This window comes from Elephantulus edwardii, unplaced genomic scaffold (genome assembly GCF_000299155.1).
Source record: "Elephantulus edwardii isolate Elephantulus edwardi_28Jun2011 unplaced genomic scaffold, EleEdw1.0 scaffold00015, whole genome shotgun sequence".
NCBI lineage: Eukaryota > Metazoa > Chordata > Mammalia > Macroscelidea > Macroscelididae > Elephantulus > Elephantulus edwardii.
The window spans coordinates 1,691,819-1,707,150 of record NW_006399765.1 but is presented as its reverse complement, the minus strand read 5'-3'; the positions used below and the strand labels follow the sequence as shown (position 1 = coordinate 1,707,150).

Sequence of the window (15,332 nt, the reverse complement as noted above, 5' to 3'; positions counted from 1 at the left end):
GGGTGAGGTGGGGTGGGCGGGGAGAAGGGTGCAACAATGAAGGAATGGAATTCCAAAATCTCTGTAGATATTGAAATGAAAAATAAATATTTTTTAAAATGTTGCAATAGATAAAGGAACATATCTTAACACTATGAGACTGGCTCGAGATGAGTCACACGGGACTCCACATCACGTAACAGCAACAACTCTAGTATACCTAGAAAATTTGGGAACATACTCTATGAATATGAAGGTTGAAAACAAAAAAAATCCCTCATAAATTGAGATGGAGAGCCTGAACACCAGTTCTAGGGAGGAATCAGTATTAAGAGTCCCTAATAACTAACGCCTATGGGGCTATAGTCCCTTCAGAATAGCCACCTTGTCAATGAATGTTGTTGTCTTCCTCTCTTTTGCTGACATACTTTACCCAACATGATGTCTTTCTCCAGGGATTGACCGTTTGATTCCAAGATAAGTTTGCTGTATTGACAATGCATTGTATTTTCAATGATTTTTGCCAACATCACAGTTCTATCATATGGGAATAGCACAAATATAGCAGCATAATGTTGCTGTGATTGAAAAGCATGAATTTACTACTAAGACTTTATATGTAAGATTGAAATTTTAACTAAAAAATAAGTTCTAGAGGCTTTCTGTGACCATGCTGTCACAAGTGACTGTCCTTGTCTCCCAGGCACTTTTATTTTGGGCAGAAACGCTCCCCATTTTATGAGGAACAGAGGTGGATGGTCAACCTCTCCAAGGCTATATAAGTCATGGGTTTGTCTGCTTTAAGCATAGACCCTCACTGTTTAACTCTCTCCAACAACTTGGAATGGTGCAGAGGACAAATATTTAAAAACCAGTAACTAAGTGCAACAGTGAATGAATGGAAACCCAAAATCTCTGTAAATGTTCATTAAAATTAATATAATTTTATAAAAAAAAGTAACTAAATGAAGATGGTAATTCTGCCAGTGCAATATTATATTTATTGTATTATACTAATTATATTATTTTCCTCCCACTAAATGGGAACGGACAACAGAAATCATATAGTATATGCAATGTGTGCATGTGTATATACATATATATGTCTTGATATACAAGGAGATCTCTACTCTCTCAAGGTCGATTCCACTCATAATACAGAGAAGGAATTAAGACTCGTAGCCGGGGGCAATGATTTGTTCAAGATCACAGATAAAGTGGGAAGGTAGAGATTTTAATCCAGGAAGGGCGTTAAAAAGGCTGAGCTACGCAAGTATGAAACCGCCCAATCCAGTCAGTCTTTATTAGGCGCCCACTGTGTGCGGTGCCACTTCTCGCAGCGGGAGGAGCAGAGAGGCGAGGGCGCGCCGTCCGCGGCTGCAGAGTCCCAGAGGTCCCGGCCGAAAGCGCAGGAATTGGCGCCCATTTTTCGTTAGCCGGGCGTTCCCGAGTGTTCTCGCCCGTGATTGGGCCCCGGCCGCGGCTGCTCCGTTGACCCCGGCAGGACTCGGGCGGCTCGGCGCTCGGCCGGCCTACTGGGGGGATGGGCCACCAGGAGTCCCCGCTAGCCCCAGCGTCGGCGGGAGGTGCGACTTATATAAAGGGGTTATGTAAAAGGCTCAGCTGGCGCGAACACGTGGAGAGGCGCGGGGGCACGGACACCCGGCCCTGCCCCGTGAGCGCCGCAGCCACCATCGGTGGAGCAGCGAGAGCCGTCGACCGCCCGACCCTGGCCACCGCCTCCCCCTCAGCTCCGTCCCGGAAGCGGCCCCGGTCGGGAGCAGACCATCCCCAGACCAGAACTCCAGCGGGAAGACGAGCCGCCCGGAAGCGGAGGGACGCCAGCCAGGTGAGTCCCGCAGGTCGTGGAGCAGAGGAGGGCGCCCGAGTCCAAGCCCCCTTGCGTGTCTGGGGGCCCCTTGGGCAGGGGACGCGGACCCCCGGCTCGGAGCGCTCGGGGGTCTCGGAATTTTGAAGTCAGCCCCCTCCCCCTTCCGTCCTCCGGGACTTGAGCCGGTTCTGCGGGGCTGCGCTCCGGCTTAAGTCAATGGACTGTTTACACCCGGGAGAAGTCTGGGTGGGACGCGGGCAGGGGAAGCCCCCGGGGAGGCTGGGCATGCGGGAAGGTCTCAGCAGTCCCCATCACCTAGCAGTGGTGTTTTGAGGAGTTGTGACTAGAGGAGGCTCATGTCTTTTCTCATTCCTCCGCCATAAGTTGACTTAGGAAGCCGTGGGATCGTGCTCTTCTTTCCGGTTCCACCTCTGCGCTCTCGCCCGGTGGTTCCGTCTCACCCGCTCACCCCTCCCCTCCCCTGTTCAATCCGCGGCGGTGGTTTCAGTCTTAAAGGGGCCGCGGCGGCCGGACGTGGGACGCTCTGCGGCCTGCGCTCCTTGCCTCCCCGCTCGCCTCGGCCTGGTCGTTTAACCGATTCTTTCGGTCCGCAGGTCGCAAGCCAAGGTCTCGTTCTGCCGCGTCCCGGGGCCGGACGGAGGGATGAGGCAGGGGGGGCCCGGGCAGCACCGTTGCTGCTCCCCCCGCCGCCCGCAGCCATGGAAACGGGGGAGGAGGACGGCGCCCGTCGAGGTACACAAAGCCCCGAGCGGAAAAGGCGAAGCCCAGTGCTGCGGGCGCCCGGCGCGAAGCTGAGGCCGGCGGCGACAGCCCAGGCTATGGATCCTGCGGTGGGCGAGGCCCCGGGCGAGGCCTACCTGACGCGGCGGCGGCCCGAGGGTGGTGTCGGCTCCGTGCGGCCGTGCTACAGCCTGTTGGCCGAGATCGGGCGCGGCAGCTACGGCGTGGTGTACGAGGCGGTGGCCGGGCGCAGTGGGGCCCGGGTGGCGGTCAAGAAGATCCGCTGCGACGCCCCCGAGAACGTGGAGCTGGCGCTGGCCGAATTCTGGGCCCTGACCAGCCTCAAGCGGCGCCACCAGAACGTCGTGCAGTTTGAGGAGTGTGTCCTGCAGCGCAACGGACTAGCCCAGCGCATGAGCCACGGCAACAAGAGCTCCCAGCTTTACCTGCGTTTGGTGGAGACCTCGCTGAAAGGTAAGACCCGCGCGGGCCATCGCGGCCCAGGACCCCTTCCGATCTCTGCAAGGGTCACCCCAGGTTGCTTCCAGGACTCCTAGGCCTTAGTCCTGATCTTGTCATCCAGGGCCCTCTTTTTCCAGGCCCAGGCTTTGGGGGCCCCTCTTCCCTGTCAGGACCTGTCTACCAGCAATGCCTAGCCCACATGTTAGCTGGTGTTTTCTTAGTAAGAGCTCATTAAGTGTTAGCATTAGCTTATTAAGTGCTCAGTGAGTGTGTGCCGTTATTATTTAATGTATAACACTTTGAAGATCGATTAGGGGGTAGAGGGAGTTGAATTCAGAGTTGGGAGAATTGCAGTATGCCTTCACTCCAGAGTTGCTTTTTCTAACAAAACAAGACCCAGCTTTAGTGGGCCCATCCGCATATATCTTCTCCCTGCCTAATTACAAATACCCCCTCCAGCTACACTCCGGAATCTCTGCCTTTTCCTCAGAGACCCTTAGGTTCTTTATCCTGGGGCAATCAGTAAAGCACAATAACCCCCACAGGTGGGTCTTGAGCTGTCACAAAACAGCCTCCTCCTTCCTCTCCCTCTTACATTCTGATGAATGTAACTGACATCATTAACAATGTCATTGGTGACTGACAGTGGATTGAGCCAGGGCTGCTTGCAGAGGTTAGAATAGGTTCCCAAGGAGGAGGGGAGAATCTGCTTCTGTGAAGACTCCCAATTCTGGAAGCCCTAAGGGCCCTTTCTGCCCCAATCAGTAGGGTCACTCTGTGCTGCAATTGCCTGCATGGCGGTAGATTTTGAGTTTGGATTCGGTTCACGTTCTGACTGGGAAGTGAGTTTCCTTTTTGAAAAAGTGAAGCAAGGAGGCTTCCAGTCCTGGAAAAGTTAATCCTATCAGTTCAAGGGTTTTAACTGATGTGAGGGAGTGCTCAGTTTGCCAAGTTCAGGCTGCAGGTGGCTAAGGACCTGTTCAGAAAAGAGGGAACAGTGGGCTAGGAGAAGTCAAAGGATTTCCTGGGGCGAGAGAAACCAGGGAAAGGGGAACTAACTGAAGTCCCCAGTTCTGGCCGGAGGACCGTCTTAGATGTCTTACAGTCGTGACTTTTAGGTAATAACAGTGGAAGTACATGCCGTCTCCTTTCTATAAATGGAGAAACAGGTGTAGAGAACCTAACTTGATGGAGGTTAATCAGCTTGTAGTGAAGTCTGAACTGACCCTGGACACTGCTGCTCACAACTTCTCAAAGGTTGATATAAATGAACCCAGGTCTGCCTTGATGTTAGACTTGGATCCTTTCATAAGGGTCATGGTGCTCTTCCGTATGCTAAGATTGAGCCTTTGAGAACGGATAGGATTTAGGGTAAGGGAGATAAGGTAGTTTTCGAAAATCTTGTTTGGGTTTTTTGCTCGGTTGCTTTTTACGATCCCATCAGCTCCTATCAGCGCATTCCCAGAAAACCACCTGTCAGTTTGACGTTGTTGTCAGGCGGGATCACTATCAGCTGAGGAGTTTTTCTTTCTTCTTCCCAAAACATGCACACCCTTGCTGCTTCCATTCAGAAAAGCTCAACCTCTTTTTTGGGGTAAATATACTTGTTTTGAAAAGATTCCCCAGGAGATTCTTTTATTATCCCTGCATTCTGGGATCTTGTGTTTTATTCTCCATCTTCCTATTCTCTGATGATCTCCTCTGCTGTAGCTAATGAGTGGCCTGAACTTGTTTATTAAGGGATTGCCTTAGAGTGTGGAGATTTGCTTTGCTTCAACTTTTTTCTTCTAGCCTCAGTTCATTGTTGCCAGCCTTCAACCTGAGTTTGAAACCCACACTCCCTGTCCACAGAAACTCCTCAGACTTCCTTCATGTGTAAAATTCGTCAGAGCTCTACAGTCAATGATAGCAGCAAAGCATCTCACTTGCAGTCAGTGAAATGACTGCACGAGACATGGGGAAAGTCCTTTAAAAATCAAAATCTCGGTATCTCTCGTTGCTGTTAAGGTGGAACTTACTCGTAAGCTGACCTTCCGTTGGGTTTCTGAAGCCATAAACAGCGCTGCTGGAGACTGCTCGTATTTCTCCTTTGGAGCTGCTGTTGGCTTCCAACCACCGGAGAGGCATGGTCTTCAGTTGCGGCACAATTCCCTATGGTTTATGACAACACGACTCCCTAACTCCCTGAGTAGTATACCTTTTTTTATGTAAGATAGGGTAAAGAATAGAACCTGTGTTATAAGATTGTTGTGCAAATTGGTGCTCCAAATAAGGAAGAATTTACTGCTTTATTATAAGTTTGGGCTACTTTGATGAAGCCTCTTCCATCATGCACCTTCCAGAGTAAGTGTTCTTGTTCAGGTGTCCTATAAAAACGACCTGAAGTGGAGGCATTTGATCTCCAGTTCTGGTCCGATGACAATGAATTTCGTTTTTTTACCCTAGTACAAGGAACCTATTCAGTGGAGATTCTCCTTTATCCCCCTGCTTCTCAGTGCAGACACACTCATGGGCACCTGAGAATAAGCCAGCCCCTACATGCTATACTTTTCACCTAAAATGAGATTTGCATTTATCCTCTTCTACCCATTGCTAATACGGTCCTGACCCACCTAAGTTGAAACACAGGTTCTCTGCCACTTAGAAGCCAGAACAGGCAAGCCTGAGCTGCTTGTCAAGCTTAGAAGTCCTGATGTGCTCCCAGTCTCTGACACCGATCCTTCTAACAGAAGGTTCTAACAGAACGTGAGGACAGGAAAGGCTGCGCAGTTTCCTTTATAAGATACACAGAAGATATGCCCAGATGACCACAGTACAAAGCCACAGGTAGTGGGCATCCTAGAAAGCAGCAGAGGTTCTCTCCAGGAGTTTAGAGGTATGAGGAAATAGTAGACTGTAATCAGAAAGTTTCATTGAGCAGGTGGAATCAACACAGTCAGCTGGTAAACAGAGAGCTCATGTGGGAAGGGAGCCGCTCCCAAGCTTTGATTGCCTGCAGATACCTCGGGACAGGGCAGAATAAGACCACTCTTGCGGGGGGGGGGGGGCCCCCAGGAGCACCTCTGCATGCTCTTCTGCAGGTCAGGGCCTGAGAGAGCTGGATAGTGCTCCTTAACTACTCTGACAACTGACAGAAGAATTGAGAACACTGGACTTGGAGGCAGAAGTCCTAGGTTCACCCTGTTAAAGAGCTCACCTTGATGATTTGCTGGGTGCCAGGTGCTGATCTAAAGGCTTCATACCTGTTAACTCATTCCATCCACTCAACCACCTTTTGAAATCAGTACTGTCATTACATTTTACAGGTGAGATAACTGAAGCCCCAAGGGTAACACAGTGGCCCGTGTGACACAGCTCTGCAGGCTCCAACCAGGAGCCAAGCCAGGCCTCCTCACTTGGGTCGGCTCTGAGCCTCTGATGCTCTCTTGGGGCAAATGGTTTGAGTCCTGGGTTTCTGGGTTTGCAAAATGGTCATAATTATATTTTACTCAGATTCCCTAAAACTTAACGTGGCTGGTGGAGATGAAGATACTATTTCATTTGTGTCAAACATTCTTCTAGGTGGTACAGCACTGGTCTGTGCGTTGCTGTATTATTGAGGTAGCTCCTGGTTGCTGTGATGCTAAACCCTGTGGCACTGATGTGCCAAATGTGGTAATGGTCACCCATTGTGGACAGTGTTTGCTGAAGCTTCCTGACTAAAACAAGCCTGGAAGCAGGAGCGGCATCCACTTGCCTTCAGAAACTATGTACGAACAGTGCTCAGGCCTTTCGTTCATAGGGTCGCTATGAGTCGTCTGCAACTCAATGGCAACTAACAACAACATGTGTGGCAGTTAATGATTTCTGCTGGTCCTTTTCACTGTCTCAGCAGCAAGGGGCCATGCTACACTTACTTTCCTTTTTTTTGTGGCCTCCATGAAGACTTGTCTCCTGTCTGCCTTCTCTGTGTGTTGATGTTTTTAGGTATCGGCCCCAGGAGCTTTCGTTAATTGGAATTGCGTCGAGTATTGTAAACTCTTGAGAGAACTTAGCTTTCTAGTACAGCATCAGTTCATTTTCAAGTTCAGCCTTCAGTGGTTTCCTTAGAACCAGGAGCCCTTATTAGTGATTCCAGTTCCAGATCCTTTATCAGTCCATGTTGTTATGTGCTGTCAAGGTACAAACAACTCCCTAAGAACAACAGATCTGAATCTTCCCCTAACCTGCACCATCCTCTTCATCTCTGACATTCCATTGCTACAGTCACTGTCTTGTTGAGGGTCCCTTAAATCTATATACTCTGCAGCCTTAGTTGCCTTATTTTTAAAAAAAAACAAACACCTCTGCAGCTCCTGAGTTCTTCTCAGCTTGATTTATTTCACCCAGTTTTTAAACACCCTCTGTGTGAGGTGCACTGCAGGAAACTCGGAGATGGGGTTCTGCCCCACTGTGAGTAGTAGCAGATCTAATGGGAGAATGGATCCAGTACAGCAGCCGCTGCTTAATGGCAGCCTGTGAGGGGTGCTTTCGGGCAGGCAGCTGCTAAGAATGTAAGTTTGGAAAGGATGAGTGCTAAAGGGGGTAAATTGGAAAGGTCCCAGCAGGAGTTGAAGTTTAGGTGTGTGGCAAAGCCAAAGTACATCTCAGAAGAGGAGGCTGGGTCGGGACTGCTGTGGGTTCCTTCTGTTCCCTCCTGGCTGGCTGGATAGACACTTTCAGTCTTTCTATAAGGCTCCAACAAATAATGACAGCCCTTTTCAGTTTCTTTTAACTGTCTTCACTCTAAAGTTGGTCTGGTACTTTCTTGTGACTTGATCTTAGCAGAAAATCAAGCTCCACCACAGTCAAGTGACATGCCCCGATCATACTTAATGGAGGTGTAAGAGTCTAGGCCGAACGAACATCCAGATGCGCCCTCGCCCTCTCGTTCCCAGGTTCTTGACACACGGCATTATGATCACATTGGGCATCTGCCAATAGTGTCCAGAGAAGTTACCATACTTGACATCCAGCAGTTGTCTGCTGTGCATCCAGGCACAGTGCGTGGTGATTCATGTCATAGTTTATCTTTACATTTGCCCAGTGATGCAGGTGTTTACTTCCTGTGTATGAAAAAGGAAATAGCCTCAGAAATTTGCCCAGGGTCCCATGTAAGTGAGAGAATGGAGGTAATAGTTGACTCCTTCCCTGCTGGAATGCAATCTTTGTCTTTTCTGCTATGTTTACAGATTTATGAATGGCCTTTTGGCCTTAGTAGGACACAGGGCCTTTAATGGCCAGCTTCTGTAACAGGTTGAGTCCTTAGTGCCTGGTGACATTTGACTGGTAAATGTGAACACATCAGGTATTGTTGATGCTCTGCCCCGCTTCCTTGTTACTATGACACACCCCAGATGACCATGACACTTTTGGGAATAGGAACTTGGTCTGTCCTCATCTTTGGTTGGGAAGACATATTTGATGGATCTTGGTCTTTTAGAACTGATCTTCAGCTGGGCCAGGTCTTTATAGGAAATACTTCATTGTATAGTTGTTAGCCAGTAAGAAACAAGGATGGCTGTAGTTCTAACTCAAGCCTTCATTTTTTGAGTTCCCCTCTACACTTTTTTTTTTTAAAAGACTAATTTTATAGGCTGCTTTTCCTCCCATTCACATTGAAGCATGCTGCTGACATGTAACTTGGTTTTGGTTGGGTTTTGTTGTTTATTTGGTTTTTTTGTTTGTTTGTGGGTTTTTTTTGCCTGCTGTTAAACTAAATTTTTGGTGTAGCAGAACAACCAGTCCCATTTTTGAACACTTATTTCTAGTTCTTCAATTGATTGTGCGTTGTGGAAGATCAGGTCTGGATAGTTTGGTGTTTAATGTGGTTGTTGGTGGTGGTTCGGTTTGGTTTTATGCCCTTCCATTAGAATAAATTCTTGGAGTTGGAGATTTTAGGGGTCAAAATAGATTGGGAATTTTAAAGACCTATAACATTATACATGGCCAAGTTATTTTCTGAACGATTTATCCTATTTATAATATCATCTCAGACACGTTGAAGTAAAAAACATAATTAGTCTTCTGCTGAAAAAAACGAATGTGCATGTTGTGTTGGTAGAACAGCAGCTTTGGGGACTTGATGAACATTGAACTCCTTGGGGGCATACCTGCGCATCAGCTTACAGAGAGCCTGTCAGAGTGAGAAACAGAACATGCAGGTGTTAAATTCTCCTTTTGCTGACAGGCAATAATAGTAGACCATCCGAGTTAGGAATCGGGTCACAGGGACTCCTACTTCTGCCTTCAATTAGCTGTGAGGCCATATTTCACCCGAGTTTCGTTTTGCTCACTTGTAACAGGGTGATAATCATACTGTCTCATCAGGTTGTTGTGAGGATTAAATGAGTTCATCCTTACAGGTATTTTGCAAATGATTAGAGGCTCTTTGAAGGAGTATTCATCTGAATTAATGTTCTTATGTGCCATTGAGTCGGACCCCATTCAGCTGACTGTCCAGCAAGTTTTCAGAGGCTGTAAATTGCATGGGAAGAGATTTGCCCATCTTTTTCCCAGCAGCTGGTAGGTTCAAATCTTGGGCCTCTGGGCTGGTAGCACAACTCCTTACCATTAGGCCTCTGGAGCTCCCCAGATAAAATGGGGGTTCGGAATAGGAAGAGAGGGTTTTCTAGAATGCTTTGTGAACTTCTACTGCACAGGAATTGGGGCACTGGTGGTGGTGTGGCTAAGTACTCATACTCAAATGCTAGTCAGAAAGTTGACGATTCCAAGCCACCATCTCCTCTGAAGGAGAAAGAGGTGTCTTTCTGCGTTTCTAAAGGTCTTTGGCCTTGGAACCCTTGAGTGCAGTTCTGTGCCATCCTGTGTGGTTGCTAGGAGTTGGAGTGAATGAGATAAGCAACAGGTTTTGATTTGTCAGGACGAATGGTAAGTTCGTAAGTTCTTACCCCAGCCTCCAAAACCTTTCTCTCATTTCCATCTTCTCCCCTCGCCAGCATTTGACCTGCTGGCCTTCCCTCCGGTTCTGGATTGCAGACCCTCCCGATGGTTTCCTGGTGTTGGTCCATCTTTGATCTTCTCCAGGGGAAACCGGTTTCATTGATCCTAAGGCACGCTCTTTGCAGAATGCCTGAGTGAGCGTAGGGGAAGCAGCAGCATCCAGTGCAGGGCATGGCTGTGGAGACTCTATCCCCCACAGCCACTCAGGGCAGGTCTTGATTTTCCCACCTGTGAAACAGTACTTGGTGAATGTACCAGCATTTTCCATGCTTTGGTAGGAAGACAGGTTAAACCATGGGCTGCAAACCAGAATATCTGGTCTCATTGAATAAAAACTAAAATTTGAGACGTAAGGGTGTAGGCAGTTACCTGGCGGGTCAGGCAGGTGTCACGTAGGGGATATTCAAAGTCCTTACTGCCTTCCTTCACTTGCACCTGCAGAAGGAGCTTTTTAAGAGAGGGGTCACCCCCTACAAAAGTGGCCTAGCCTGACCAAAACATGGGTTTCAATAGTCATAACCAAGAAATCTGATGTCTTTGAGGAACTGTCCACTTTTGTTTTCCATCTCAGCGTCACTGGCTCTTGGTTGCGTGTTTGCTTGGTTTTCCATCGTATAACACGTGAGAGCTGCATTCTGTGACCTTGGGCACTAAGGTTTTTGAATCTGACTTCTTAGGATTCAGTTGCAAAAAGGGAAGAACAGTGTTAAGAATGGTCGGTGAGTACCTATAAAATCCTTCTGCATAACTTAATTCATAGCAATTGCACGGTGTGTAGTAATAGTAGTTTTTAATTTTTGATAAACTGGAAAACTTGAGGCAATGAAAAGACTAAGGCACTTGAGAGGCTTGGGATTTTGCCCAGAGTTCTACCCAGACCCCGGTCTCCAGCTACCAGCAAGCCAGCAGGCAGAGTTGGGGTCTGACCACTGACCAGGTGTCATCCACCTCCCTTCCCTCCCTCCATCCTTGGTGTGAGGCAGCAGCAGCTCATAGTGTGCTCGGAGCAAAGGCCCAGGATTTGGGCTTGCTTCGTGGTGTCTGCTGGCTGGATGGCGGCTCTGGTGTGAAAATGCATGCTGCAGCCTCTCAGGAAGTTGCTTTAATGAAATAAGCCCAAGCAAAGAAACTTTATCTCTGGGACCAGTAGTTATATTCGCCAGTTTTCCATTCTGTCATGCTCACCACTGCTTGCTATGTCTGGTTCTGGAAATGCTTCTTCCTGTCTACTGTTTGCCTCTTGAACAACAGCCCTCTCCCTCAGCATCTCCTGAGTTGACCTCACTTCCCCAGAGCAGACTCCCCAGCATGGCGGTCCGGTCCACCCCATCCACTCTCTAACCCAGGGCACGTTTTTGATCATTCTTTTCTCTTTCTCTGGAATCTGCTAACTTGGACTTGCCAAGTACCATCTATTTTGCACACTTGTTTTCTTCTGACCTCAGTTGCCGTAGTTACCGACTTTGTATATAAAATAATCATCATTCCCCACCCTTTAGTCTCTCACCAAAAGTCTCACTGTTTTCTGGTGAGATTTTTACAGAAGAAGTTTGATGACTTTTTAATCCTTTCCTTTCTGGCTCTTCCTGCCAGCACACATTTCTTGCTCTTTTTTTGAAGCCTTTCCTCTGAACTTAGGTGGACTTGGGCTTCAATACCTGCCTTATTTTATAGTTAGTACCTTTAGGCAGAGATCCTCTTGAGCCAAGCTGGAGACCTGGAAGGGGGGAATCAGTCACGTTTTGGAAACCCACCATCTGCTCTATAAACTGGTTTTACCTGTATTACTTTGTGAGTAATGTAAACAAGCAAATTGTATATTTGCAGAGGAAACAAGGTCCGTCAGATCATGATCAGAAATTCAAGCCTTTTGTCCATGAAGTCAGCTTGGCTTTGCCTACAACTTCCAAGCCACTGACTGCTTGGCACTGTACCTTGTTAATTTCAGCTACTTAGGGAATGCTGTGATCATTAGTTCCCTTTTGTAATAAGGCAGAGGAAACAGCCATACAGCCCTCACTTAAAATGGAGACATCACCCTGAGGGGCCAATATCTTCTCTTGTGGCTCTACCTCCACCCAGGGAGAGTCCTTGCCGCCTCATCAGCAAGATTAGGCATCCACCTGATGATACTTAGTTTATGGGTACTTGTAATTATCATATAACTTCTTTATGGGCTCAGTGTACTGTTAATTGCTTTATGAAGAATACTGGCATTAGATTGGAGGTTCCAGCCACAGCTTTTAATGGAATGACTGTGAATCAAAGAGAAGGTTTGGGAAAGGCACACCTGGAGTTTTCAAGCCCACATAGATTGATTCCACCTTGTACTTCCTACTTCAGGGAGCTCTGGTGGCTGGCCCAGAGGGTGAGAAGTTGCCTGCCAACCTGAAGGCACACAGTGTACATATACCAACTGCTTTTTGGGAGAAGAGGGACAGTATCTTCTGTGATTTAGGGCCTCTGAAAATCCACTCGAGAGTCAGCTATGAGTCAGTTCCAGCTGAATAATACAAAACCTCAACAACAGTCTGTTTCAGACTCCACTGTTCCCACAAGGCCGCCTATTTATACAGCTGGTCCATTTCTAGGAACTTTGGTGTTGCGTTGTTTAAAGCACTAGTCTGTTGATGGAAAGATTGGTGGTTCAAACTCACCAGCCACACTGTGGAAAGGTGTGGGCATTATTCTGTAAATGGTATAGCCTTAGACACCTACAGGGCAGCTCCTCTTCAGGGTCACCATGATTTGGTCTCAGCTTGACGGTACTGGGCTTGGATGGTCCATTTCCCCTTGTGTTTCAGTATCCATTCCATCTCTGACCTTTGCTGATCTACTTCCTGACCTTCAAAGGACTCCATAGCTCTTGCGCCTCTTACCGTGATGCCATATGCATGGCCTCTTAGCGGCATGTAGAGTTCATGGTGATCATAGATAGCTGTTTTCTCCTTGAAACAAAACTTCATAGTGACTGGCATGTTCTGTACCTAACTGCTTGGGTGTATGATTGAAGAAAATACCTATGAATTAGAGTATGTTTAATAATGTTGTATATCATTGAGTCAGAACCAACCTATAGCTAGTCCTCCGGCAGGTTTTCAGAGGCAGTTAATCGCACAGAAGGAGATTGTCCATCCTCCCACGGAGCATCTGGTAGCCTCAACCCATGTGCCTTCGAGATTGCAGTGTAGCTTCTTGCCAGTAGGCCACCACAGCTCCAAATCTTTGATATAGACAAAAATTCTAGTTTTGTTTTAGGTATATTAAAAAGAACAATTTATACAGTTACAAGGAAAAGAGAGGGAAGGTCCTTGGCCTGGCTTGGAGTAATGTACATTTGCACAGTGCTTTCCTGCCTCCCATTTCCAAGTGCTTCGCCGGCAGCTCGAGGAGGGACAGGTGGTATGATGTTGCCTCTTGGGAGACTGTAAATGAAACCGCAAGTGTCAGAGTCCAGATAAGTCACTGAGATCTAAGACTTCAGGTTCTTGATTTTGCGGGATGAAGCTAATCCCTCCTATTTGTTGTTGTTGTTGAATACTGTCCAGTCAGAATCAACTGATAATTGGCCCTCCAGTGGGTTTTCAGAGGCATAAATCTCATGGGAGGAGATTGCTCATCTTTCTCTCATGGAGCAGCTGATGGATTTGAACCTCATGCCTTTGGGATTGCAGTGCAGCTTCTCACCATAAGGCCACTAGAGCTTCCTTCCTACTTCATAGTGTTAGTAAGTCTTACATTCAATGCAAAGTGCCATCACACTCATTGACTATTTACAGGTGAAGAAGCAAAGGAGAACTTAAGTCAGTGTAAGACCAGAGTTCCTACCCTGTGCGCAACACCAGTGTCTGCCACCTGGGTCAGATCTGACATCCTGAATACATGACACAGGCCCAGGGCGTAGAGCCCTTAGTGAGCGATTGTTTACCACCACTCCCTGGGTCTTCAATGCACTGCATTCCTTAAGTGTAAAGGTGTGTGAGCGTGCCCATCTCAAATGCTTTCCTATCTTCCTTTGACTTAGGGGAGAGGATCCTGGGTTATGCCGAGGAGCCCTGCTATCTCTGGTTCGTCATGGAGTTTTGTGAAGGAGGAGACCTGAATCAGTATGTGCTGTCTCGGAGGCCAAACCCAGCCACGAACAAGAGCTTCATGCTGCAGCTCACGAGCGCCATAGCCTTCCTGCACAAGAACCATATTGTGCACAGGGACCTGAAACCAGACAACATCCTCATCACGGAGCGCTCCGGCACCCCCATCCTCAAGGTGGCCGACTTTGGACTCAGCAAGGTCTGTGCGGGGCTGACCCCACGAGGCAAAGAGGGCAGTCTCGACAACAAAAATGTGAATGTGAATAAGTATTGGCTATCCTCGGCCTGCGGCTCAGACTTCTACATGGCTCCGGAGGTCTGGGAAGGACACTACACAGCCAAGGCAGACATTTTTGCCCTGGGCATTATCATCTGGGCAATGATAGAGCGAATCACTTTCATTGACTCTGAGACCAAGAAGGAGCTGCTGGGGACCTACATCAAACAGGGAACTGAGATCGTGCCGGTTGGCGAGGCGCTGCTAGAGAACCCAAAGATGGAGTTGCACATCCCCCAGAAACGCAGGACTTCCATGTCTGAGGGGATCAAGCAGCTCTTGAAAGATATGTTAGCTGCTAACCCACAGGACCGGCCTGATGCCTTTGAACTTGAAACCAGAATGGACCAGGTCACATGTGCTGCTTAAAATTCAGGGCAAACCATCTTGGGCGTTCTAAAACTAGGTGAGTTTTCACTTTTTCTTCTACATATGCCCTCCTAGAACTGGATTCTTCATCCTGGGCCCTGCACTGGACCCCTGTGGAGTTGTGGAGGGGCAGGGGCTGGAAGGTTTTGGAGGGAGTACAAATAAAGTTAAAAAGAACTCCAGTCTTGTCAGTGAATCCTTCTCTACCCTGTCTGGAAGTCTCTGAGAGATTTAAAATTATTTACATTTAAAAGTCTAGAGGAAGTTGGTGATTCAAATCCATAGGCAGAATCTTGGAAGAAAAGGGGACAGTGACCTCATGTAAAGATTTACAGCCTCAGCAACATGGCAGAACATCGACAGCAGGTTTGGAGTTCGGTGTTCCACTCGGTGTACCATCATGTAGTTGTTGTAATTCTTTTACATAATTTAATTTGCGTTATCAGATTTTAGGTAGTGTGAAGGATATTTTAATCACATCTCTTTGTATAGAACTCTGCTTATTTTTAGAGGGTTTGGGGGGCGGGTTTTGGTAGGCTGGGTTCTGGGATAACAAGTGGTAAGCGAAACCAGCAACTCCTTATCCTTGTGAATTCCGCAG

At 47.7% G+C, this 15,332-nt stretch overlaps 1 protein-coding gene across 2 annotated transcripts; it reads left to right on the top strand.

Annotated features, from left to right (window-relative positions):
- Positions 1 to 1,522: 1,522 nt before the first annotated feature.
- On the top strand, positions 1,523 to 14,770 carry STK35 (serine/threonine kinase 35). Of its 2 annotated transcripts, none has more exons than XM_006881389.1 (3): positions 1,523 to 1,828; positions 2,425 to 3,025; positions 14,019 to 14,770. In XM_006881389.1, the coding sequence occupies exons 1-3, from the start codon at positions 1,523 to 1,525 to the stop codon at positions 14,729 to 14,731; spliced, it is 1,620 nt and encodes a 539-aa protein (XP_006881451.1). In that variant the 3' UTR covers positions 14,732 to 14,770. The 2 variants fall into 2 exon arrangements, with proteins under 2 accessions (XP_006881451.1, XP_006881452.1); XM_006881390.1 differs by lacking the exon at positions 1,523 to 1,828 and adding an exon at positions 6,319 to 6,341 and having other exon boundaries at positions 2,574 to 3,025; positions 14,045 to 14,731.
- The last annotated feature ends 562 nt before the right edge of the window (positions 14,771 to 15,332 follow it).

Excerpts from the sequence above, each read along its gene's own strand:
- STK35 (XM_006881389.1), top strand. The coding sequence starts at position 1,523 with ATGGGCCACCAGGAGTCCCCGCTAGCCCCAGCGTCGGCGGGAGGTGCG. Across the intron at positions 1,829-2,424 it reads AGCGGAGGGACGCCAGCCAG|GTCGCAAGCCAAGGTCTCGT; the intron begins GTGAGTCCCGCA and ends TTCGGTCCGCAG. Across the intron at positions 3,026-14,018 it reads GGTGGAGACCTCGCTGAAAG|GGGAGAGGATCCTGGGTTAT; the intron begins GTAAGACCCGCG and ends CCTTTGACTTAG.